The sequence below is a fragment of the Camelus bactrianus genome, chromosome 16, assembly GCF_048773025.1.
Source record: "Camelus bactrianus isolate YW-2024 breed Bactrian camel chromosome 16, ASM4877302v1, whole genome shotgun sequence".
NCBI lineage: Eukaryota > Metazoa > Chordata > Mammalia > Artiodactyla > Camelidae > Camelus > Camelus bactrianus.
The window spans coordinates 40655258-40680232 of record NC_133554.1 but is presented as its reverse complement, the minus strand read 5'-3'; the positions used below and the strand labels follow the sequence as shown (position 1 = coordinate 40680232).

Here is a 24975-nt window from a genome sequence, read left to right as displayed (position 1 = left end):
AGATCCGAACAGGCAACTCAGAAAAGCGGAAACTCGAGCGCGAACAAGGCACGTGAAATAACACTCAACCTTATTAGTAACCCAGCAAATGCAAATCAAAACCGCAGTCGTATACTCCACACCATTTCACAGCAAAAGGCAAAAGTAAAAAAGATCAAAACCAGCAAGGGTTGGCATGCCTATGGCACAATGAAACTCACATTTATGATGAGAACATAAGCTGGTTAAGGCGCTTAGGGGGAAATTCAGTAATATTTCCTTACTGGAAGATGTTCATAACCGTTAACACAGCACTCATACTTAGATCCTTTTGAGAAATTCTGGTCCAGGTCAAAAAATGTTCCCTGCACCCACTGTTTGTAAAAGTAAAAGACTGGAAACAACCTAAACGCCCATTAACAGGAGAATGGATGAACAAATGGTGGCATAGTCACACAATGGAATATGATACTGAAGTCAAAATGAGCGAACTCAAATAACCTATATCAACATAGATAAATCTCAAAAAACATCAAGTTGGGGAAAAAAACCCAAAAAAACAAGTGGGGAAATGATATGTATAGTATCATTTATGTAAGGTTTAAAAATGTGCAAAACAAAATTATATACCATTTGTGAACTGATATACCTGTAATGTATCATAACACACATGGGAATGATAAAAATCAAAATCAGAATAGTGATTACCTCTGGGCATGGAGGGAGGGGAATGGCAGGGCAGGGCCCACGGGGGCTTCAGCAGTACCTGTCATGATTTACTTTATACAGAAAAGATCTAAACAAATGAGGGAACATGTTAAGATCTGAGTAAGTTGAGTGGGAAGCTGGTATTCTTGACATTATTTTCTGTACTTTTATTAACTGGAACTATTTCTTTTTTTTAATTTATTTAGTTTTTTCAGTATGCTATTTGAGCCCAGTGAGGATTCAACTTTATCTTCTATGTTTCAAATTTTCAGAGCCTTGTCAAAATCAAAGCCGTGTCTAGCATTATTTGCTAGTAAGAGAAAAAAATCAAATGATTGTATTTTAAAACATATGGGGACATTTCCTAGTTTTTCTATACTTTCTACTTTCCAGAGATGTATTATATGCATAAATAATTGTACAGTCTTAAGTGACAAGAAGAGTTTTGAATAAACCAGATGTAATTCTCTAGAGTTTCCCATATTTTGAGAGATAGGACATTTTCAATTCCTGGCCAGTCACAATAAAATTCTGTCCTCACCAGACAGCTGAACAGATGGAAACCGTGGTCTCAGGTGTTACAAAAAAATGATGCAGTCAGAAAAGGCGGGAGCTAGTCTGATAGGCTTAGCAGCTGTCTGTGGGAAGGGAAGGTGAGAGGCCCCATTTATCATGAAAATCTGCTGGTTTTCATCTTTGAAAAAAAGCTGAAAGGTCATCCCCTTAGGCACGAGGCATTGGGCAAGGGGTGGCCATCGGTCAAATTTGCCTGAGCCTCAGGGATAATTTTTGGGGTGGTGGGACTCATGCTGACGGGCTACTGAGGTGCACAGCTGGCCAGCACGCCATGCCTTGGAAAGGTATCCAGCAAATCACCCAGCAGCAAAAGCTTTCAGGGGTTTACTTCTTAAAAGAGCCCCCTACCACTCTTGGGAGACACCATGACTATGACAGTGATGGAAACCTTGAATAGACAAGATAAAGGCACACTCCTAGAAGGTGAAGGACAACACATATATGGCAAAGTTCTTCAATGAGGTGGCACAGAAGACAGTCAAGGTATGAGGAATGGATGGACCAAGGTGAGGACATGCCCAGTTTCTTTCCTCTTTTTTTCTTTTTTTTTTTCAATTTAGGTATAACTTTCATACAGTAAAGTGTACAAAGACCAAGAACACAGTGTGAGAAACGTTTACATATGTATACATCCTGTTGCTTAATTAAAGACATAGGACATTTTTCGCATCCCAGAAGGCTCCCTCATGTTCTCTTCCAGTCAGTGCTCTCCCTTCCTTCACAACAAAGGAGACCGCTCTTCTGGCCTCTGTCACTCAGGACTGGTTTACTGCTGGTTAACCTGCTATGATCATTCTTGTGCATGTCTTTGGTGGTCATATGCCCTTGTTTCAATGGGGTGGAATCTGCATAGAATTGCCAGATCATGGGGTGGGCATATGTTTAGCTTTCGTAGAGAGCCAAACAGTTTTTCAATTTGGTTGTGCTTATTTCAATTCCCGGCAGCAATGTGTGAAAGTTCCGGTTGCTCCACATCCTCACCAACACTTGGTATTGTTGGTCTTTTTCAGTTTAGCCCTTCTGATGTTGTGATTTTAATTTATATTTCCCTGGACATTAATATGCTTTTTGGTTTTCTGGAGATCCTCTTTTTGAAGTGCCTATTCAAGTCTTTTTGTCATTTTTCTACTGGTTGATCATCTTTTTCTAATTGATTTGTTGAGGTTTTTTTAAAGTAATATTTTCAACTTTATCGAGAAATAATTGACAAATACACTGCAATTGTATATATTTAAAGTGTACAATGTGATTATTTGATATACATATCTATTGTGGAATGATTACCAAGATCAAGGTAATTAACTCTTCTTTTCTGTGTGGCAAGAATGCTTAAGATTAAGTCTCAGCAAGTCTCAAGCATATCATACCATATTATTAGTTATAGTCACCATGCTGTACATCATGTCCTTAGAACTTATTCATCTTGTAACTGAAAGTGTGTACCCTTTACCCTACACATCCCCGTTTCCCCCTTCCCCTAGCCCCTGGCAACTACCATTCTTTTCTCTGTTTCTATGAAACTGTTGTTTTTCTTGGGGTGGGTGGGTGCTGGGAAGGGGTAATCAGGTTTATTTACTTATTTATTTTAATGGAGGTACTAAGGATTGAACCCAGGACCTGGTGCATGCTAAGAACGTGATCTCCCACTGAGCTATATCCTCCCCTCAGGTTTTTTTTTTTTAATTCAACATATAAGATAAGTTAGAGGTTTTAAAAAGTATATATTTAGAATATAAGTGCTTTGTTAGTTACATATATTGCAAATATCATCTGTTAGTCTGGCTTGTCTTTGGATAAAAACATGTTCTTAATTTTAAGTACTCCAAATAACCTTTTACGATTAGTACTTTTAATGTTTTGTTAAGGAATCTTGACTAACCCAATGTCATAAAAATATCCTCTTATTATCTTCCAGAAGTTTTGTTGTCTTATCTTTCACTTTCAGAGCTATAATGCAGTTGGAATTGATTTTTTAAAATTTAGGTATAATTCATATACCATAAAACCCCATCTTTTAAAAGTGTACCATTCAGTTCCAGACATCTCATCACCCCACAAATAAATTCCATACCCATTAGCAGTCACTCCCCATTCCCTCCTCTCCCCTCACCCTTGCCAACTACTGGTCTACTTTCTGTCTTGTGGATTTGCCTGTTCTGGACATTTCATATAAATGGAATCACACACATGACCTTTTGTATATGGCTTCTTTCACTTAACATAAAGCTTTCAAGGTTCATCTATGTTGTAGCACCAGGAGGTGCTTCATTCCTATTTATAGCTGAATATTCCCTTGTAAGTTTATAGCACATTTTGTTTATCCATTCATCAATTGATGGGTATTTGAGTTGTTTCTACTTTTTGGCTATTATGACTGCTGCTGCTTTGAATATTTGTGCACAAGTGTTGGCGTGAACATACTTTTCCAGTTCTTTTGGGTTTATATCTAGGAGTGGAATTGCTGGGTTATATGGCAACTCTATGTTTAACTCTTTGAGAAACTGCCAAACTGCTTCCCAAAATAGCTGCAGCATTTTACATGTTCACCAGCGGTGCCTGAGGGTTCTAATTTCTCCACATCCTCGCTGGAACTGATTTTTGTATGTGGTGTGTTGTAAAGGTCAAGATTAATTTTTTTCCCATGTGGATATTCAACTGCCCAGCACTGTTTACTGAGAAGACAACCCAACCCAACTGAATTACAGTGCCACTTTTGTCACAGACCAAGGGTCTACATACGTGTGGGTCTATTTCTGAACTCAGTTCTGTTCTGTTGGCCCATTTGTCCCTGTGTGCTTGATTACCTTAGCATTAAAATCAGTCCTGATATCCTGAGGTTTAAATTCTCCAACCCTGTTCTTTTTTTCAAGTTCTGTTAGCTATTCTTGGCCATCTGCATTTCATCATCCAATTTCTAGAATCTGCTTATCAATTTATCTCCAAACCCACACCCACCCCACCCCTGCTGGGGTTTTACTGTATCTATAGATTGATTTTGGAAGAAATGACATTTAAAAAATACTAAGTTCTTTAATGTATGAGCATGAGCTATCTTGCCACTTTAAAGGTCTCCTTTATTGTCTCTTAATATTGTATCATTTTCTGTGTATTAGACTCACGCATGTTTGACAGACTTATTCCTAGCTAGTCAATGTTTCCTGATGCTGCTGTACATGGTTTCATTAATAGATTTTTCATTTTAAATTGTTTGTGGCTGGTACATACAAATATTAAAAATAATTTAAATACTGACCCTATATCCTGTACCCTTACTAAATTTATATTCTAATAGTTTGTCTGTAGATTCTTTTGGTGTATAGCATAGGTTTTTTATGTTTTGTTTTGTTTTTTTGCGGGGAGAGGTAATTAGGTTTATTTATGCATTCTTTCAAGAGAGGTACTGGGGATTGAACCCAGGAGCTCATGCATGCTAGGCACACACTCTACGTAGATTCTTTTGGATAATGTCATTCACAATTATGTTTCTCTGTGAAATGCGAAAAATGACAGTTTTGTTTCTTCCTTTCTAGTCTGTATACCTTTCATTTCTTTAAACATTTATTTTATTTTTTGCCTTATTGTTCTGGCTAGGACTTCAAGGGCAATGTGGGACAGAAATGGTGACAGCAGACATCCTTGTCTTTTTCCTAACGTCAAGAGAAAATTTTCCTATATTTGGCCATCAAATGTGGTTTATTGCAATTTTTTTCTATCAGCTGATTCACTTATTTCATGAGCTTGCTGGGCCCTCCCATCTCCAGGACCTTGATGGCCCTGCTGATGGCTGTAAATGCCTCTCCTCTGGAGTGTGGCTGTTCCTGTCCCTGCTCCATGTGGCACAGAGAGAGGACCCTTTTGACTGAGTGACAGAAAAGGCTTCAAGCTCTCACTGGGAAGGATGGTCTCATAAAAATCAAGATGGGCCAGAGCTTAATGAGACAGAGAGAACTGAGCAATTGGGTAGCTAAGAGATTCAAAACACTCTTTAGACAGACAAAAGGGCTGTGCAAAAGGGAGAAAGCTCTGCTCTGGGGACAGAAGCACATCACACAAAAAAAGGAAGGAGAAAGTTCAGCTTCTCTGAACATATATTCTATAATCAGAAAATCTAGAAGGAAGCTAGCTTAATTTCAGGAAGCATGGGAGTTTTGTGTCAATTTCCAAAATAAAATTTTATTGTGGATTACACCTGAGTGGGTATATGTGTGTAGGGGAGTGTACCACTATTATTTATTTAAAAATCTTGTTATTATGGAGAGTTTCAAACATATGTGAAGTAAATGAAATTGTACGGTAGCTCCTTACGCACCCAGCTGCAACAACCAAAGACATTCTGTCATTCTCATCTCACTTCTATGTCTCAGGGGCTCCTGACTGGGGGTGATGTGGTCCATTCTCTCACCCACCCCACACTCGGATATCTGGGACTGTATGGAGACATTTTTGGTTGTCAGAATTGGGAGGGTGTTACTGGCCACCAGTGAGCAGTGGCAAGGGATGCTGCTGAGCATTCTGTAATGCAGAGGATGGCCCCCACCACAAAAGCGTCTCTATCCCAAAATATGCACAGTGCAGAGGTTGAGAAACCCTGCAGTAACCACTTCCTGTTCCTCACCTACTTTTTTTTTTTGAGGTGAAATTTACATACACGGAAATGTACAACTCTTAACTGTACAGTTTTAACAAATGGATTTACCCACGGAATCCTGACCCTCTCATAAGTTTTTGTATATACCCTTTTTTAATTTTTATTTAAAAAATTTAAAAATTTTTTTTGCTGAGTTATAGTCATTTTACAATATTGTTGTATATACCCTTTAAAAAAATCAGATTCAGCACATTTCCTTCTATTCCTAGTTTGCTAAGATTTTGTTGTTCTTTTAAAAAATGTATCCTTATGTTTATTAAATTTTATCCATTTTTTTTAAAAGAAGTGCTACACCCTGCCACATTTAGGAGATCTACCTAAACTGAACTATTAGATGAACTATGCCTGAGAATAACCATCCTATTTTCTCATTTTTCTAACTGCCATGCACAAACTACCTGATTCTTTTTTCTCTCTTTCCTTGGTGTTCGGGCTTTAAAAAAAAAAAATCTAAAATTTGCTTTAAATATTTTTTTCCAGGTGGTTTTGAATTATGTGCATTTAAGAGTCAATATGGTCAAAATGTGGTAATACATACAACGGAATATTGTTCAGCCTTAAAAAGGAAGGAAATTCTGAAACACGCTACAACATGGATAAACTCTGAAGACATGCTAAGTGAAAAGAAGCCAGACACAAAAGGACAGATATTGTGTGATCTCACTTATACGACATCCCTCGAGCGGTCATACTCATAGAGATTGAAAGTTAGAAAGTGGTTACCAGGAGCTGGGGGTGGGAGGGAATGGGGAGTTAGTGTTTAATGGAAATGGTGTTTCAGTTTGGGATGATGAAAAAGGTCTGGAATTGGATGGTGGATGGTTGCACAACAATGTGAATGTACTTAATACTACTAAACTGTATGCTTAAAGATGGTCAAAATGTTAAATTTTATGTTATGAATGTTTTACCACAATAAAAAGTCAACATGGTATATAAAGACCATACAAAGCAAAAAAAATTACTTCATAGATGTGAAATATACTGCTCAAAATATTTTCGATCCATAATATGATAGATGTAGAAGGGGTGTGTTTAGAGTCTGATTCAAGGCTCTTATTTAAATGTGAGGAAACTGAGCCCAGAGCAGGGAAGCAACTGCTCATGACCACAGGGACCATTAACAGCAGGCTGGGGACTGGACCCCAAGTTTTAGAGTCCTTTTCCCAGTACCATAATGTGCTGCTTCCTCTCTGGTAAGTTTGTACAAATGGATTCCATTTCTACTGTGTGCTCAGTCGTAGATACCATGGCCAAAAGACTAATTAATGACCCTGCAAATCCCACCAGATTCTCTGAAAATTGGAAACTAGCAAGAAGCATTACAAATACTGGTATGGTTCAGTTCCACGTGCCCCTGCAATTGCCCAGACGGACTCTGGAGCCCAAAGATAAATAAAATGTGCTTTATACAGTAACCAGGAAGAGAATAAAGAGCAGGCAAGTGTCTCCTTTCCTATTTTCAGCACAAGTATTAAAGCATAATCTAAATTTAGGACCTAGTATTTTCATGGCAAAGCAGAGGCATCTGAGATTGGGCCTAAATCTCAGCTCTGACTTTCACAGCTTCTGTTAAAGCGTGGATTATAAGACTTGAGGCAGAAATCTGTTTTAATCCATGAGCATCTCTTTGTTAACTTCTTGATTCCTAAGGTTTTGCTGCCTGAGTGATCATACCTCCAGCTATATGACTGCTTGGGTTTCTAAGCCCAGATACTCGGGGCAAGTGTGGACCCGGCTGAACCTGAGCTTCACGTGGGAAGCCTCCAAGGGCCACACTGCCCTTTAGTTCCCATCCATGGCCTCCCCCAGGCTGGGCCTGCTGAGGTCTACGCTCCCCTGTCACCCACTCATATTTGTCTGGGGTCTGAGAGAATAAAACTCCAGTTCCACAGATGGTTTTCTCATCCACAACTCAAAGCAGGAGTAAATACTGGCCAAACTGATATTTTTCTGAAGATGTGGGCTTTGGAGTCTGCTCTGATTATTTTAACATTCCTTTAAAGAAGAGAAAATCTGAGGAAAATAGATATGACGTTGGATTTACGTGACGATAGGGAAACATGGTTACTAGCCACTAACCCAGCTGGCGAGGCCTGGGCAGAGCCACAAACTCATAGAAACACATTCCCAATGAGTCAGCTTTGTGTTCCAGTGGCTTCATCAAGTCTAGGGGCAGAAACCTGGTAACTGAGAGTCTGAAGCTTCTCTCAGACACACGGACAGCAACCATTCCACCTCCTCCCATCACACACAACAGTGAGGTGAACAGGGTGGATTCCCGGTAAACATGTGCTAATGAGACTGGGGACAACGTGCTGGGGCACTATCTGCTGTTTCCCATGGAATTCGTTCTGTGCTTATTACGACATGCAAGGGGCAAGAATTTCCAAACAAACACTGACACTCTACACTCAGACACAGTCCGTCAGTGTCTGAATCCACTCAACCTCCCAGGAAGTCTACTGAGACAATACTTCTGACTCTGCTCAGCTGGTCAGCCAGACAGCCCGAGGCAAGCATCGACGAGCTGTTACTACGTGGGGAGACGGGCGCTGACAGCAGAGACAAACTAGTAAGAGCTGGCATCTGTCCAGGGCTTCCCATGCGCCTGACGTTGTTGGTCCAGCACTTCAGTGCGTTGTCATGTTTAATCCTCATAATGACCCTGTGAGGCGGTGCTGTGATTATCCCTGTTTTATAGATGAGGAAACTAAACTGCTGGGAGGTTAGTAACTCGTCTAAGGACAAACAGCTGCCATGTTGCAGAGACAGGCTTCAGCATCAGACCCCAGTGATTCTGGAGCCCAGGACCTGAAGGCTCACACATTCTGCCTTCTCGTAGCCTAGGAGGGCCACTCCCCGAGAAAGAGTATAAAACATACTGCACTTATCAGAGCCAAGAGATGCCTGACAGTCACAGGTATTACATCTCCGGCTTTGACCCTCCCTGAGGGACCCGTGATGCACTAGGGCACAGGCCCACTTCCCACCTTCCTGAGGCTCCACTCAGGCCAGCACAGCCGAGGGCCCAGGGCGAGGGCAAGTCACGGAGCTGGGAGGGAGCGGTGCCTCCACCAAGACCACTAGTTTGGTGAAAGGGCAGGAGATATGGAAATGTCCTGAATTATATATTCTTCTTACTCAAAAACATAGTTCTTACTTAAAAATGCAGTTCTTTCCACTATTGAATATATACCAAGCTAACCTGTTTACCAATCTTACAAATTCATTTCTTTATAATTAAAAATATTTAATTGTGATTATTTATTTCAAAAAGAATGTAGTTCTTTCAAATACAGAAAGTAACTGAAAAAGGTTCTAAGTATTGCTAAAGAGAGGTCTAGAGAGGATCTAATTTTATAAGAGTCATTTATGATCAGTACATGAATAGTTTGCGTCTAAGTACGTGTTTAAAGAATTAGGGGCTGAATATTATTGTTTGTTTTTTTTTAAAGTAGCTTAAACTGCTCCCCAAACTCAAGCTGCTCAAATCTCAGAGTGGGAGCAGGTGGCAGCTGAGAAGAGGTGTTTTTGTTGGAGCACAGAACTCAGCTCATCGGTGCTGAGGTGATGCCATCTATGAAGAGATGTCCGGAAGCACAGAGCTCAAGAGAGCAGTGGGGTTAAACAAGGAAGCCTTCTTGGGTGAGGTGACCAGAGTTTCTCAGCACCAAAAAGATAAGCCTTTCTTTGCTTGCTCCTCTCAAGTGGTCTCTGCCCTGGCCACTACGGGATCCAAAAAAATCAGAACTTTGCTGCTCCCTCTGCCTGGACACTTTTCTCTGAGTCCTCCTCAAGCCGCAGCTCTCACAGGCGCCTTCTCGGATCATCTGATCTTAAGCCATTGCTCCCCCACCCCACTAAGATACTCTTTCATATAACCTAGTTTTATACCCTGGAGCATACCTAAGTTAAAATGATCTTCTAATTTATTAACTTGTGTATTATCTGTCCCTTCTTACTGGAATGTAAGCATCATGAAGGAGAGATCTTTTCTGTCCTGTTCACTGTGGTATACACCCTGCGCCTAGAACAACACCTGGATACTCAGTAGGTGCTCAACAAAGATGCTTTAAATAAATGGATAAATGAATTAAGCTGCCAGGTCATCCTTCTGACCTCAAATAGGGGAAATCATTTTATTTCAGACTAGAAAGGTATGTGTCTGATTGATGACAAAGGCCGTGAGGAGAAGCCCTGTACCAATTTCATCTCACCTGTTCTGCTCCCACCATGCTAATTGGCTTGCACTTGAAGAGGTGGGTGATGAACTTGGGAATGAAGGAGCTGTGGATTAAAAAAGAAGTGACAAATTAGGCTTATTGTCTCTTTGGTAAAGAACTGCAGAAACTTTTTTTTTTTTTTAAAGGCCCCACTTCCTTCTATAAGAGAACTGAGAACTCAGGTAGATGTGACTGTGGCCCACCGGCCCCCACTGCCTTCTTTTGCTTTCCAACTGAGGCCCTGGTTTTATTTAGGTAACTCTGGCCTTGGGATGCTGGGGAAAAATTGATCCCTCCTAGACCACAGAGGTGAATTCTAATTAGCCTCAGGTAGTCAGAACATGGCGTTCCCATGGTGATTGGTGCTGATGTGGGGACATGGTCCAGGCCAGTCCAGTAGGGCTGGAGGGAAAGCCTTCACTGCACGGTGGGGGCAAGACTCTCTTCTTCTGAAGGGTATTCTTGTGTTTGGAAATAACATCTAGAGCTGCCATTGTGCCACCATTCTAAGGATGAAACCAGTCTCAAGGAGAGCAGGGTAAGCGAAGATTTGGAGTCCTAAGTGACACTGCCGAGCCACTGAACCAAGCATCTTCGGCTCTGTCCTGTCTCTTGGCTTCTGGGTATGTGATATAAAACATTCGCCCTTCTGTTTAAGTCAGTCTGAGTCAGGGCTTCTATTACTCTTAGCTGAAAACATCCTAATAGATATGATAGTGGAATATCCATGAGGTAGTTATGGGATCTTAAATACAAAAATAGGAAATAATTACTACGGGAGTAACTGTCAGATCAGGAGGAAAAAAAATACATGATCTCCAAAAAATTTACTGGGGACTGAAGGGTGATGGGGGCCAGGTGGCCTGATGATGCTGGTTTGGGGGAAAGGGAGAATGTCATTTTAATAGGTCAGGAGGGCTTTTTAGACAACACTGAAGAGGACTGAGTTGGGAAAGCTGAGCTGTACTGTTGCAGGAAGGAGGATGTGGGGAATAGAGATCCTGTCATCGGGCCAGATGCGGAGTGAACTGACCAGGAGAACTCAGGGCCCAGGACCACGGGAGAACCCCAGCCATGAGGCAGGAGTTGGAGGTGGAGATAAAGGCTGGCTAGTATCCTCTCCTCACTCTTCAAATGCTGCTCTCAGGCTTGTGACCTCTGTCCTCTCTGACCTCTCTACATCTTTTCCTGAAGCCTTGTGCCCACTCTGACATCCAGTGACGTACTGGACCTCTCACCAGAACGGCACTGGTACCTCCACCCCAGCATATCCAAGACCCAGTCCTGCTCAGGATTCCAGGCTTAGTGGACCAGATCTCATCTACCCAGCCACCCCAGTCAGAAACCAGGAGGTTTTCCAAGACCATCATACCCTCGCCTTCACCCACAGTATGCAGCCCTTTCCCAGCCCTTCCCCTGAACGCCCACACCCACCTCTCCTGACCACGCCCATGCTGCTGCCCTCATCTTCTCTATCGATTGAGAACTCGAGTTCTTTCAACTGTTTCCCAACCAGTCTGCTTGCCTACAGCCTCATCATTCCTAGTCCAGCAGCCGTCAGAGGGATTTATTTCAGGTACAAGTATGATCAAGACCCTCCCTGGATTAAAACTCTTATGACAGTGGCAGACAGGGCTTCCTTGATTGTCTTGATTCTCTCTCGCCAGCCTGTCTTGCTCAGCACCGGTACCCTACGCTTCAAGCCGGCTGAGCTCCTTGCGTATCCTATGATTCTGTAGGCTACTTAATGCCTCTATGCCTTTGCTTACCCCTTACACTGCTCCCGCCGCCTGAAATGCCCCTCTCTAAAGCCTTGTGGGTCAGCACACACACATCTCCTGGACCCTGATCAAGGACATCTCTCCTGTGAAGCCTTTCCTCTGTCACCTCCACCATACTCTGCAGAGTCCACAGATCTAATACATTACCTACTTTGTTAAACTTATTTGCTTACATGTCTTTTTCCCTCCACTTGACTGTAAGGCAAAGGAAGAAGGACCATGTCTATTAAGCCAAAGCACTTAATTCCGTGTCTGGAATGTAGCAGGTGCTCAAGTGACTGCACGTTGAATAAATAATACTGGGAGCAGCTAACACTTTTTAAATGTCAGCTTGGTACCAGCACTTTACCAGGAAGTTTACACATGACTTCGCATTTTATCCTCTCCACCACTATTAAGAGATCTGTCTTATCACCTCCATTACTGAACAGAGGAGAATCAGCTTAGCGGATGAGGGAAGTCGCTTAGGGCTCAAACAGTAGTTTCAATCGGGGGGGGGGGTGATCTGGATGTCTAAACAGAAGAGACTGCTGCTGCTTCAGAGACCACACGGAGGCAAAAGGAAACATCTATGGCTTTGCATTAATGAGAGAAGAAAGGAAGTTAAAGGGAAAGGAACGCAAACTTCAGAGATCAGACCTAGGGGAAGGCCTGCTGATCAGGAGGGAGTGAGAACAGGGACTACCTGGAAGAGATTCTTCATGCTCTAAACCAGAGCCAGGCCAAAACGAGTAACGTGAGATTAAATTCATGACTAATTGCAATGGTACACGCAGTTCTTAACCTAAGTTACTGCACACTAGAGCAGGCATTGATTGTGCCCTTGAACTGGCACTGTGCGCTAGACCACAGCGGTTGGGGTGAGAAAAACATAGGGACCAGGGACGTGTCTTTGGGGGAAGAGTTCCAGCAAAGTGATGGGTAACTGGCTGGGGCTCCCCCAAGCCATCGAAGTGGTGGCAGTTATTTCTCTTGGCTGGAGAAGGGTCTTCTCACAGCCCCTCATTTGAGGCTTCTGGGCTTCAGCTAGGATTTTACAAGGATGAGAGGGTACCATACATTAAATCAGAACACCACCTTCTAGATCAGAGGTTAAACTTTTCCAGATGTGAGACATGGGCATCTAACTCCCAGCTCACCCAACACGGGCTGAGTGATAGAAGCAAAGGGCCCCGAGAGGACGTGAGGCTTGTGCTGGGACATTTGAAGCGAGAGGACCCCTTCCTCACTTTAACATTAACTCCATCATCAGACCCCTGTGCAGCCATGCTGGAGATTCTTGGCCACAGTAAAATTTTATAGACACTGTTTCTCCTGGGGGTTGTGGGGAATGTCACAATGTGATTTATCAGCAAGGCTTTTAACCACACTAATGAGCACTCGGAGAGGGAAGGGAATGTCAGGTCCTGGTCCATCGCCATCCTGCACACGTTAACGCCTCCCTGGAGGGTCCGCTGGAGCCTTTCCTGACAAACTGGGAACTGAGGCTCACGCCACAAGCCACTCCGTAAGTGTTGCTCCTGAGGGGCTGATTTGTGACGGAGAGGGAAAGCCTTAATTGAATACAAACTGGGAGAGACGCAGGGAGACAGAAACTTGGAGCCCTAAATCACTCTTTGGGACTTGGATGAGAACAACCTAAATTCAGTAGCTTGGACGGGGCTGATTTTCCCAAAGCCCTTCTCTGAGAAGTTTGCCAAAATGGTTGTTTGATAATTGGTCAGAGGAGACGCTGACCCTGTACGTTGTCCGGTCTCAGGGGAAACTGTGCTCCTGCCGGATGCTGGCTGGCAAAGGACCAAACTGTTCCCCCGATCTACAACAGCAAGCCAGAAATGGCCACACACAAGGACGAGGCAGGAAGACACAAAGCTCGGTGTTCACTCCACCTGCTTGGCAATGCGCCTGTCCCTGACTTGCTCTGTCCCCTTTCTAGCACCTTCCCTGGGCTCAGGGATGTCCACTGGTGGACACATTGTGGCAGCTACAATAATAAGTCCTATGGGGAAGGAGGAAGAGAAGGCTCAGAAGAAACAGAAGTGATGGTTCCTACCCTTAAAAAGCTTATAATCTGCATCCATGAAATCACTGAAAAATAGTTATAATTATCCAAACCTGGGAGGAGGCAGGGGTGCTGTTAGGCCTACAAACAGAAGCCCCCAACTCATTTCTCTCTGCCTTGATGGGGTGGGTGATTCTATTGTTGTTACTGTTATTTATGAATTTAAGTGGCAAATTTAGTTTTATTATCATGCTTCTTCGGGGCACAAACAAATTAGGTGGCTGATGGGGACCTCTGGACTGTACGTTTATCGGGGTCAGTGTGGCAGTCAGAATAACCCAGGGATGGGGACGTTTCAGGACTTACTTTGCAAATTTAATGCAGAACTGAGTGAAGTATTTCCGTGTGGAAGCCAGGTTGTCACGGATGATGGGGACGTTCTGCTTAATGTGAAGAATGACAGAGGTGACGTAGGGGCTCTGGTCACCAACGTGCTCCACATTCTGCCACTGCATCTGAAAACAGAGACAGGGCAGGCAAGCCTTTAGAGCCTTCGCAGAAGGAGAGCCTTACCTGTTACCAGGGATGGGGCAGGTGGAGTGGAAGTGAGGCCACGGTGTGCTGTCACAGCTGCCATTTTGTCTTGGGGAGCCTGTCTCTCCCAGTCTATAGGAGCTAACTGTGAATAAGACAGTGAGGTATGAGTCAGATACCTCTTCCTACCTTGTCCCCCTCATGCTTGAAACAGCCTTCCCTTCCCATCTGTGAGCCTTACAAAGGAACCCTCCCCAGGCAGGTGAGCTGGATCCTACTCTTCCATGAGTTGTTCCGCAGGGAAGGGACTGTGGGGGGACAAAGGAGGGACACCTGCTTCTGAGCAGACTGGCAGCCTGGGAGGCCAGAGAGGTGGCTGGGTGTAACAAAGTGAAACTTGGACGAGTGTTAACTTGGGGCTTTCTTTCAAGTAAACTGGGAGGAGTCGGGGATTTTAGAAAAGGAAACCAGAAGTGATCTGACTTGTGAGATCAGGCTTGGGAGGAGCAGATGAAAAGTGTGTGAAGCTGGGTGACGGGTACATGTGGTTTAGTGTACTGTTTACTTTTTTGGGGAAGCATTGTTGCTGTACAATATTACGTAAGTTACAGGTGTACAATACAGGGAGTCACAATTTTTCAAGGTTATGCTCCATTTATAGTTATTATAAAATATTGGCTATTTTCCCTGTGTTGTACAATACACCCTTGGAGCTCATTTTCTCTACTTTTTTTGTAGCTTATTTCTTCTACTTTTCTGTTTTCTCTACTTTTGTATATAATTGAAAACTTCCATAATCAAACATTAAACTCTTACTCCAAGAGCCTTTGGGATTATGTGGGATTTCAATCAAGGGAGAGGGAAGAGGATCTCTGGCTGACAGACACGAGGGGCAGGTAAGAGGGTAAGACCGTGAAAAGCAGGGCACTCCCAGCCTGCCCGGAGCTGACAGGGCCCGGGCCCCTCAATCCTGGAAAGGAGCGGGGATGCGTGGAGGAGCTGTGCTGAGTCGGCCTCTCAGAATGCAGCTGGGCTGTCCGTCAGAAAGATCCTAAGCCAAACACACACCATATAATACGTTCATAGAAGGAGGGCAGTCATTCTGAGGGCCTTGATGTCTCTGGCAAGAAATACAAGTTTTACAGAGCTCTCGGGGAAAGGAAAAATTCAATACCAAGAGAACTTGTTTAAAGGAATCATCTTGTATGTGGACGATCCCCCAGCTCTTGGGAAGCTCAAATGACTCTATGTTGTGTCCTAATGTTTCTTCAAATCAGCAAGTATTTCCATCCTAAAAGCTTTAGGTGTGTGTAAGCACAGAACCACAGAAAAGCAGGAAGGCGTCTCCATCTTCACTTCACAGAGAAGAAAACCCAGGCCCAGACACGTGACGTCTTATGCAGGGTTTCATAGCAAGGCTCCAGAAAGAGAAAAATCTCTATCTTTTTTTTTTAACTAGGAAAAAAATAAAAACAAAGAATGGAGAAATGGTAGAGAGGTCTAATACGAATGGACTTCACGTTCTAATGTTTTGGTTAAGTGTAATGTTCTCCTCACTCTCTCCTATTTAATTCAGGAGGCTTCTTTTCCCACCTGATTTGAGAGATCTCACCCATCCAAACAATGAGCATCCTCAGGGGTTTTAAATGCGCCCATTGGGTGAGGCCAAAACTGACAGGTACTGTCAAACTTCGGGGCAGAAGGCCCTGGGACCGCAGGCCAGAACGGGCGGAGAGCTTGCCACCCCACCCTCCAATCGACACAAAGCTCTCCCATAGTAACGACTTTTGCTTCCCAAGCTGGTAGCAGTTTATGTTTCAACAGCTCAAAAAGTTCATCAGCCACGGTCTAAGCATCACAGTCCTCCATTAACAGGAGATGGCCACAGAGAGAGGTGGTGACATAACCTGCCGTGAGTGAGAAGGCATCGCTGGGGCAAGATGCACGTGGGGCGGGGGTCCACGTTCCGCTGCAGGGCTCCCTCCTGCTGATCAACCCTGGCCACGTCCGCACGCGGCCACTCTGGGAATCTACGTGAAAAGATCTGATCTGCTTTAATGCTTTATCCAGGTGGGACTCCCCCAGTCAAGTTAAGAGAAGTATTGGCCAAAGCCTTGCGGATTTGTGATTTTTAAATCTGTCAGATTAGTGAAGGAAAAGAACTTAAAGTCCTGGAGAACAATGAAAGTTGACACTGCTTTGATTATATTCTTAAAAAATATGTAAAATATAGTTGGCACAGATGCTGTCGGGCCACGGCCTCAGATGGACACCTGCCTCGCCCACCCCGCTGACTTAGGTCTGGGCTGTAATGTGAATGGCCCAACAGCCCGACATCAGGACCTACCACGTGCAGGTTGCCTGGCCTGGCGCTTGGCCTACATCATCTCCCATACTATTCATTCGTGATCTTAGTTCTCACCACAGTCTTGGAGACTAGGGGACTCAGAAAGGTCAAAGAGGAGAGGTAACCTGCCCAAAGTCACACAGAGGTCAACGGCACAGTGGAGGGAGCCCAGGCTCACCTAAAGCCCAAGCACCACACCAGGCTGCTTCCTAGACACTGGTCAAAAATAATTTAAAAGAAAGAAAAACAAAAAGCACTGAACTGGGCCTTAGTTTAAGGGGAACCCGGTTTCTCAAGGAGAAGCTAATGGAATACACAGAGATCAAGCAAACTTCTCTTCCAAAAGGGGACACAAAGGGCAGCCTGTGCTTAAGAACACACATCGTGAAAAACCACTGGTGGAAATAAGACGCCAACTTTTCCAGGTAAACTTTGCACCTGACATTTACCACTTACCCCTCCAGATTTCAAGTTTTTCCTTTTGTGCTTTTTGTTTAAGGGGCAGGGTTTGAACACTACTGGTGCTACAAAGACAACAAGAAAAACAGTTTGCAAAAGAAGTGGTAACTAGGATGCAGGCTTGACAGAAACAAGCAAGGGAAGGATCAAGATGACGATGCCAGGGCTCCTGGGACCCCACATGGAGCCACAGGGAGAGGCTGCGAGGCCTGGGGCATCGCCAGTGCCCGTGGTTTCTGCTGCCTGAGGAAGGAGTGTGTGGCTGGTGTCACCATGTCACAGGGAAGGTCAGGGAGACAACCGCTCTCCCCACCGCGAGCCTGCGGTGGCAGAGTATCCTGACCGACGCCCTGATCCGAGGACGGGCTCCATCACCAGCTTTCTGTGGGACTTGTCTTTCTCCATTGCCCTGTGGAACTTGGAAAGAGGCCTCCTGAGAAGGCTAACTTTCCTCAACTGAAAATTCAAATTTCCACACGTTCATCTGGATCACAGGACTAGAGACACAGAGAGCGCAGACTCAGATATCCGGAGTCTGGGACACTCGGGCGACCAGTCAGTGTTACGGTTCTGGCTGCTTTGTGGAGGCTGCACGAATGCTCACCTGCACTCTACTGTGTGTCTCGGCTACTTTTCTCACACAACAAGCACCTGCTGTTTCTAGGCACCCTCACCATGTACAGCAAGGACTGTGTTGGAATAACCACTGAACCAAGTACCACGTGGGGAATAAAAAAGAGGAACATTGATCAATCACCTCCTATGTCCCAAGCACCATGACTGACAGGTTCCTGTGAACCTACTGCTCACAATGATGCCGTGAAGGAGGTATTATCACACCTGCTTTCTGGATGAGACAGGCTGGAGGACAACCCGTGACTTGCTTAATGAAGCAGGATTCAGAGTCAGCAGGGCTGAGATCCAGACACTGGTCTGACTGACTGCAAAGTCCATGTTCTTTCCACTTTACCATGTTGCTTTCCCAAAGAAGTGTTACTACCTTAAATGAACTGGAAGTGGGGTAAGCAAAATCTAAGTTCAGAACGAGATGATGTGGTCGTGGTGACGGTGGTGCTGAGGGGGAGAGAAGAATGACTCTTCTAACCTCTGTGCTCGAGAACACACGTTCCTTAACTCCAGGAAGAAAATCAAGAAGCTCCAGGATAGAAAGCGGAGCGATAGAGGCTTTAAGAAGACATACAGACACAGAAATATAGATACAGATTTTTTTCCCCCATTCACTGCAGGGCCAATGGGAAGATGAATTTGCATAACCTTTCTTAAAGGCAATTTGAAAATATCTACCCAAAATCTTAGCATTTTACATGGCTTTCGATCTCTGCAATTCCCTTTATGGCAATTAATCCAAATACTTATGAATGCTCAGAAAACACATACACACACACAAAGCTGTCCATCGCCAGACTTAATAAACGTGAAAAATTGTAAATACCCTAAAAATCCATCACAAGTGAAATGAACATCTGCACTGTAAAAGCAGCAGTAGAGGACAGTACTTCAGATACGGGAATCTGGAGTCATCAGTCACGAGTTCTACTTCTGCCTGCAACCTGCTAAGTGTGTGACTTGGGCAAGTTACCAAACCTCACTGAGCCTCCGTTTTCTGATGTAAAATTGGGATGATGGTGATATCTATAAGCTATTTAGTTACTGGAAGACAGTGCATGGAATGCTCTTAACATAGTGCCTGGCATGTACTAATTCCATGGCAAGTGTTAATTATTGTTACGATTTTAACAGTAAGTACTGCGTACTGTGGAATACTGCATAATCTAAAAATACCCTAGCTCCATACTAAATGATGCAGAAAACTATTAAAATCTGCTAAATGAGAAAAACAGGTTATATAGCACGAAAAGTATAAACTTTTTATATTTAAAATATATGCATAAAAAGAAAGATAGACATATGTCTATTAATTGGAATTATGGGTGATTCAAAATTTCTTCTTTTTAAAAATCTGTAATTTTCTATAATGAAGGTGATTTGCTTAAGTCATAATGAAAAAAAAAAAGACTCCTTTATGAAGAAAGAAAGAAATGTGTTTTGATTATAGATGGAAAGTGAAACTGAGGGTTTCTAACCATGGAGCTCTGTGGGCCTCCTGAAACAGATCTACATTTTAATGACTGGGGAAAATGAGAACAGATTTGAGGACTGTTCTAGCTATTTTGAAATGTCTTTGGGGGATAGTAATGCAGCCTCCTAAATGAGTACATGTTCACAATCTTGAAAGTTCGCAATCTTGAAACCTAATAGAATTTACATGCCAGACTGTAAGGAAATTTAATTTGTTCAGTTTCTTTTTTTTTTTTTCCCCTCTAAAACTACCATTAATGGGCAAAAAACTAAGTCTGTTTGATTTTGGACAGAGACTTAGATTCTTTCAACTTAGTGATGTGAGAAGCCCTAGGAAAATGGATAGAATGAGGAGCGGACCACGGGACCAATGGTTCCTTTTAAGTAAGCCATGGATTTTTTTAAAAAAATCCTACTTGTAAGGCCATAATCAGACATACTAATTCTTTAGAATTTGCAGTTTACATTTAAAAGACAGAACTCTTCACATTTCGACCAAAGCACTCCAACAACTTCCTTGTCAAGAATCAAGAGACTTGGTTTTATTTTGACTTCTTTGATTATAAAGCTTTACGGCTTTGGGCGTATTATGAAAAAGAAACTCCATCAACAAACACACCAGAATGACAATTCATTGGTTTTAGGGAGAAATACGCAAAGCAGATTGGAATACTTGGGTTGGCGGCTCAATTATTTTTCTCCCCTGGAGAAGTCATGGTGGCAGATCAAGAAAAGCTTAAGACCAGCCCCTAGCAGATGACCGCTTGAAGGGCTCACGGTCAAGTGAAGTCACACTCGCGTGAACACAGCAGAACCGGGTGCACGCCGACATCACTCTCCTGGTTTTAGGTAAGATACTTAACCTGATTTGCCTCAGTTTCCACACATGCCAGATAGACTAAGTATGGTGTGGTACAATCCTATAGAGAGTGAGTTTGAATCCTGGCTTTGCCAAAAGTTAGCGAAGAGATCTGACACGTGACCTAACTTCTCTGAGCTTCAGTTTCCTTATCTGTGAGAGTGAGAAGGAAGTAACATAGTTACCTTACGTATTTCTCAGAATTCAATGAGATAATGCATTTGGGTGCTGATTCCTGGTAAAATACTCCATAAATAACAACTTACTATCATCTCCCAGAGCTCAGCTGAGAAAATAACTGAGAAAATAACGCAATATGGGAGGGGAAAGTGGTCTGAAAGGCAATTTTGACATAACTTATCAGCAACACTACTGTAATCTCAAGTTTCAGAGAAACCACTAAACCCATATTTCGCTTTCTCCACGTGGGCTGGGCCCATTTAAACCTATTCCTGTGGATTTTCTACCAACCTTTGCCCCTCTGTGTTCTCCGATCCACTTTGGTGAGCCCAACGCTCATTTTCTCACCATTTATAAAATACATTTATTTACAGCATCGGTTATTCTAAGTTTTTGCTCCACCAGAATATAAACTCCTTAAGGGCAGCCCTGTTTCCAGGTTTTTTTTTGGGGGGGGGTAATTAGTTTTATTTTTATTTATACATATATATTTTTAATAGAGGCACTGGGGATTGAACCCAGAACTTCATGCTTGCTAAGCACATGCTCTACCACTGAGCTATACCCTCCCCTCATTTCCAATCCTGACTCTGGGGATACAAGTACATACAGAGTTTCTCCACGGAATTCTAAAGATGTGTAATGAGACTGGCAACTTCATCAAGGTTCTGAGCTTTCCTAACTTTATAAACCTTCGCTCATATCGTCACTCAGTTCAGAATGTCCTTCTTGCCACAAATTCGTTCAATACTTCGCCATCATTGGTGGTCTATTTCAAATGCCACTTCCTTAAGAAGACAATGTTTGCTTCCCCACCTGGCTGTGAACTCTTTCCTTTAAGCAGGATGTATTTTGTACTTTTCTTATGGTACTGATTTCTGTGTACCTTACACTGCAGTCACTGGGGCCTTCCTCTCATCCCACACATTTCTCATCCCACACTTTCTGGAAACTAAGCACCTTGGAACAAGGTCCACATCTTCTCCAGCCTTGCAACTCCTGGCACCGTGTTTGGACAGAGTCCGAATTGAACTGTTTCAACTAGCAGCAAAAATGATGGAATCACAGACAGGAATAAGCATGACCACAAAACAGAAGTTTTAAAAAATCCTAGAAGAAAGGACACAGAACAGAATGCAGGCACAAATAACAGAGAGCTTGTGCTCAGTCAGTTTGTGGCCACTTGGCTTGTTTATATCTGGTCATTTTCATCACATGGATTTCATTTTGCTAGAACTCCAGAAGACTCAGACAAAGAGTAATGGCTGCTGCGTTCCCAAGTCTGTGGTTTTGCTAGGATATAAACAAAAGATTCTGGAGGTATGGTCTCTGTTAATATTTGCTGGTGTGAGTCTGGGGGAGAAATGGGTGGTGGGGGCAGTTTGAAGGAAATCCACCTAATGAGCTGACAGTTCATATAAGCAACACCTGGAGTGTTAAACGCCCTACAACTGTTATTTTACTGAGAAAAAAAAAAATCCACTCTTCCTCTGGTAAATGTAAAAATTCTTTCGCCAGCTGCATTCCAATCTAAAGTGTGTGGCAGGTCAGGAGAGATGGCAGCTGGAACAGATCATATTCAGGATGTAGGGAAGGTTCACCAGCAGCAGGGGGATAATCAGAGCCCACAGAACGAATCTTCAGAGTCACGTTCCTTTAAGAAAATGGGTGAGCCTCAGTTTGCCTGCTCGGAGTATCCTCGTCAACACTAGGATGCTGGAAACACCCATCCGCATCTGATTTTTGAATGGAAACTTTGTGATGGCAGCTCTTCAGGACTCCCCACTGAGCTTCCTAAAACCCTGAAGCTTAAGTTTTGGTTTTCGCCCTATTTTTGTTAAATATTTACAGTCTACTACAAAACCAAATTCAGACCAAATGTCTGCTAACACACCCTTGTGACACAGCTGCTCCTCCTGACAAAAGGACCACGGTTCACAGGCACCAGGCCAGGAACTCTCCTTGGGCTCTGTCCTCACAATGCTCTGGGAGGCAGAGGCCCCATTTCATGTACCGATGAGGTGACTTGGGCCCAGAGAGGGTAAGTTATTTGCTCCACACACCCAAAGGAAAAATGAAAAAAGTTAGGTCTGTTTGACTCTGAAGCCAGTGTTCTTTCCACTGAACTCTGCTACTGGCCGGTATGCCCCAGGGAAGGTCTTCCTCCAGAATTTGTAAGAATGCTGCAAGAGTCTATGACTCTAGAACAGCACTGGCAAACTTCCTCTGCACAGCACCGGGCAGTTAATATTTTAGGCTTTGCCAGCCGTGTGGTCTCAGCTGCAATGACTTAATTCTGCCACTGCAGCACAAGAGCAGCCACAGATAGTAAATAAATGAATGTGCACGGCTGTGTTCCAATCACACTGTAACTGGCCATGGGTCAGATGTGGCTCACCGGCTGTAGTTCGCTGACCCCTGCTCTGGAAGAGTGGGCAGCTTCATGTTATTTGGCTTAGAAATCAACAAAGAACTGCCTATTTCCAACTAATTAATTAACAAATGAATCTTCTATCTTCTATGTGGTCCATGCACTTCAGGAATTTAGAAAGAAAAGACATAGGCACTTAAAAGCCAAATAGCCAAATGAGGCAGCACGTGGTTAAGAGTCAGTCAAAGGAGGGGGCTGGGGACTGAGGGCTGACTGGTGGGCCACCAGGGTATTAGCAAACCAGGGTCCACAACCTAATCAAATAATCCTGCACTGGCACCAGAGCTCAGAAGGAGCTGGAAAAACCTCTCAGGAGGCAAGGATGAAGATGGGTCAGGAGTGACACCCCTTCTGGGGAGGCCACACTAAGGGTTCTCAGCCCGTGTCAACCTCGCCTGTAGACCTACGAACCACACCCGCTCCCGCTTCATTCTCAAAGGACCAGCAGTTGACTTCAGGTGCAAGATCAATGGGGCACTTGGGGAAACTCCCTTCTCCTCCTTTCAGCATGGAAGAGTCGAAAGGAGCTAGAGGCAAGGGCCGGGAGAAGCCGCCTGGGCTCACTCTTGGACATTTGGGGCGGAGCACCTCCTGAAACTCACCTTGCTCATGGCCGTCAGGGCGGGGTCGCAGGCGCCATCCAGATCCTGCACCAACAGCTGGATGCTGCTGGAGATGACACTGCAAATCAAACACACGCTGTGGGCACAATGGACAAACGGGACTGCGGAAAGAGAGACACAGCCCCTTCCAGACGTTTTAGGCATCCGTGTAAAAATCACTTCACCAGGAAAACTTGAGTTTCCTTTCAGAGGAGAATGAATGACCATGAGGAGCATTTCGTTCTTGCTGTGTGTCCTGGTCTTGCTTGGTGTGTCCCCACTTGGGCAGGACACAGGACTCCATGGCTTGTCTCCCTAACTTCCACACCCAGAACCCCTCTTCGCAGCCCCCTCCAAAGGTACCTGTTGGCCCAAAATGTTTAAATCAGATCTTGGGGGGTGGGCGGAGCTGAGAGAAAGAGAGGAAATGAACTAAGAAGAGAATTTGGATTTTTCCTCAGTACATGGTAGAGGCTTGGGCTCCCCGGATCTCACTTAATGACCACAACAAAATCCTGCAAAGTAGCATCAGGGCAAGAACTGTTTCAAGAAAGCTTTACCACTGTAACTCCTTGGACAGACACCCTCCCACCCCAATACACACAACCCCCACGTGGCTAAAATCAGGCTGCTTCCACTTTATATCCTAAAACCCTGGAGGTGGGGCTGGTCCTCTGGGGATTTAGGGGGTAGAGGAGGCCCTGGGCCTGACCTTCCTGCAGGAACAGCCAAGGAAGGATTTTTTTTCCCTCTTGTTTTTCAAGATAATGCAACCACAAAATCCCCAGAAACTAAAAATGACTGTAGCTGAGGAGGCAGAATGAGGGGCAGCTGCCCCAACTTCCACGGCTTCTCAGTAGCTGGTGGAAAAAATAATCCTGATCCGACAGAAGGCCCTGGAAACCTCTCAGATTCTGCAGAGACCTAAAGCCAATGGCCTGGGATGTGCTCTCTGCACAGGGGTGAGGGCAGGCCTCGAGCAGAGATGCACAAATACATACGTGCTGAATGTGTCCATTTCTCCAGTCAGATTGATTCGTTCAGTCAGACTTACGTCAACCTTCTCCTTGAGTTTCTCTTCCAGCTATTAGAAAGTGAGGGAAAGGATAATGTGCTTAATGATTATTGGAAGGAGCACCATGATAAGACTACGTAACATCTACCGAGAGTGATGGTTCCGGTACAGTTCCTGGCACTTTTCGTGTATGGACTCATTCAACTGTCACAGTTCTATGGGGAAGATTCTGTTATTATTCCCATTTAATAGATGAGGAAATGGAGGAGTGACCGCCCCACGACAGTGAGTGGTAGGGCCAGGAATCAACCTTCCTCCAAAGGGCTCTGGCTCATCACTGTCCTTGATTCTCATGACATACTGACGATGCGCTTCATTAATTTAAAAAAGACCCCCCAGTTTTAGGATACTTCCTGCCCTGTGAACTGCAGGCTCAGCACCGACACTGGAAGCCTCCGGTGGTGGGTGGCAATAAAGCCAGGTAAAGTATTCCCTGAGCCCTGGGATGGGCCACCCGCCGTGCTAAGG

At 44.0% G+C, this 24975-nt stretch overlaps 1 protein-coding gene across 4 annotated transcripts in view; it reads right to left on the bottom strand.

The window, feature by feature from the left end:
- The window catches only part of VPS53 (VPS53 subunit of GARP complex), a 127528-nt gene that overhangs the window by 18203 nt on the left and 84350 nt on the right, over positions 1-24975 (bottom strand). For all 4 annotated transcript variants that reach the window (XM_074343195.1, XM_074343193.1, XM_074343194.1 and 1 more), the window contains exons 16-19: positions 24434-24516; positions 23433-23511; positions 14287-14435; positions 10132-10201 (exon numbers count right to left, since the gene is read on the bottom strand). In XM_074343195.1, the coding sequence (XP_074199296.1) occupies positions 10132-10201; positions 14287-14435; positions 23433-23511; positions 24434-24516 (381 nt within the window). The remainder of the gene's footprint in view (positions 1-10131; positions 10202-14286; positions 14436-23432; positions 23512-24433; positions 24517-24975) is intronic.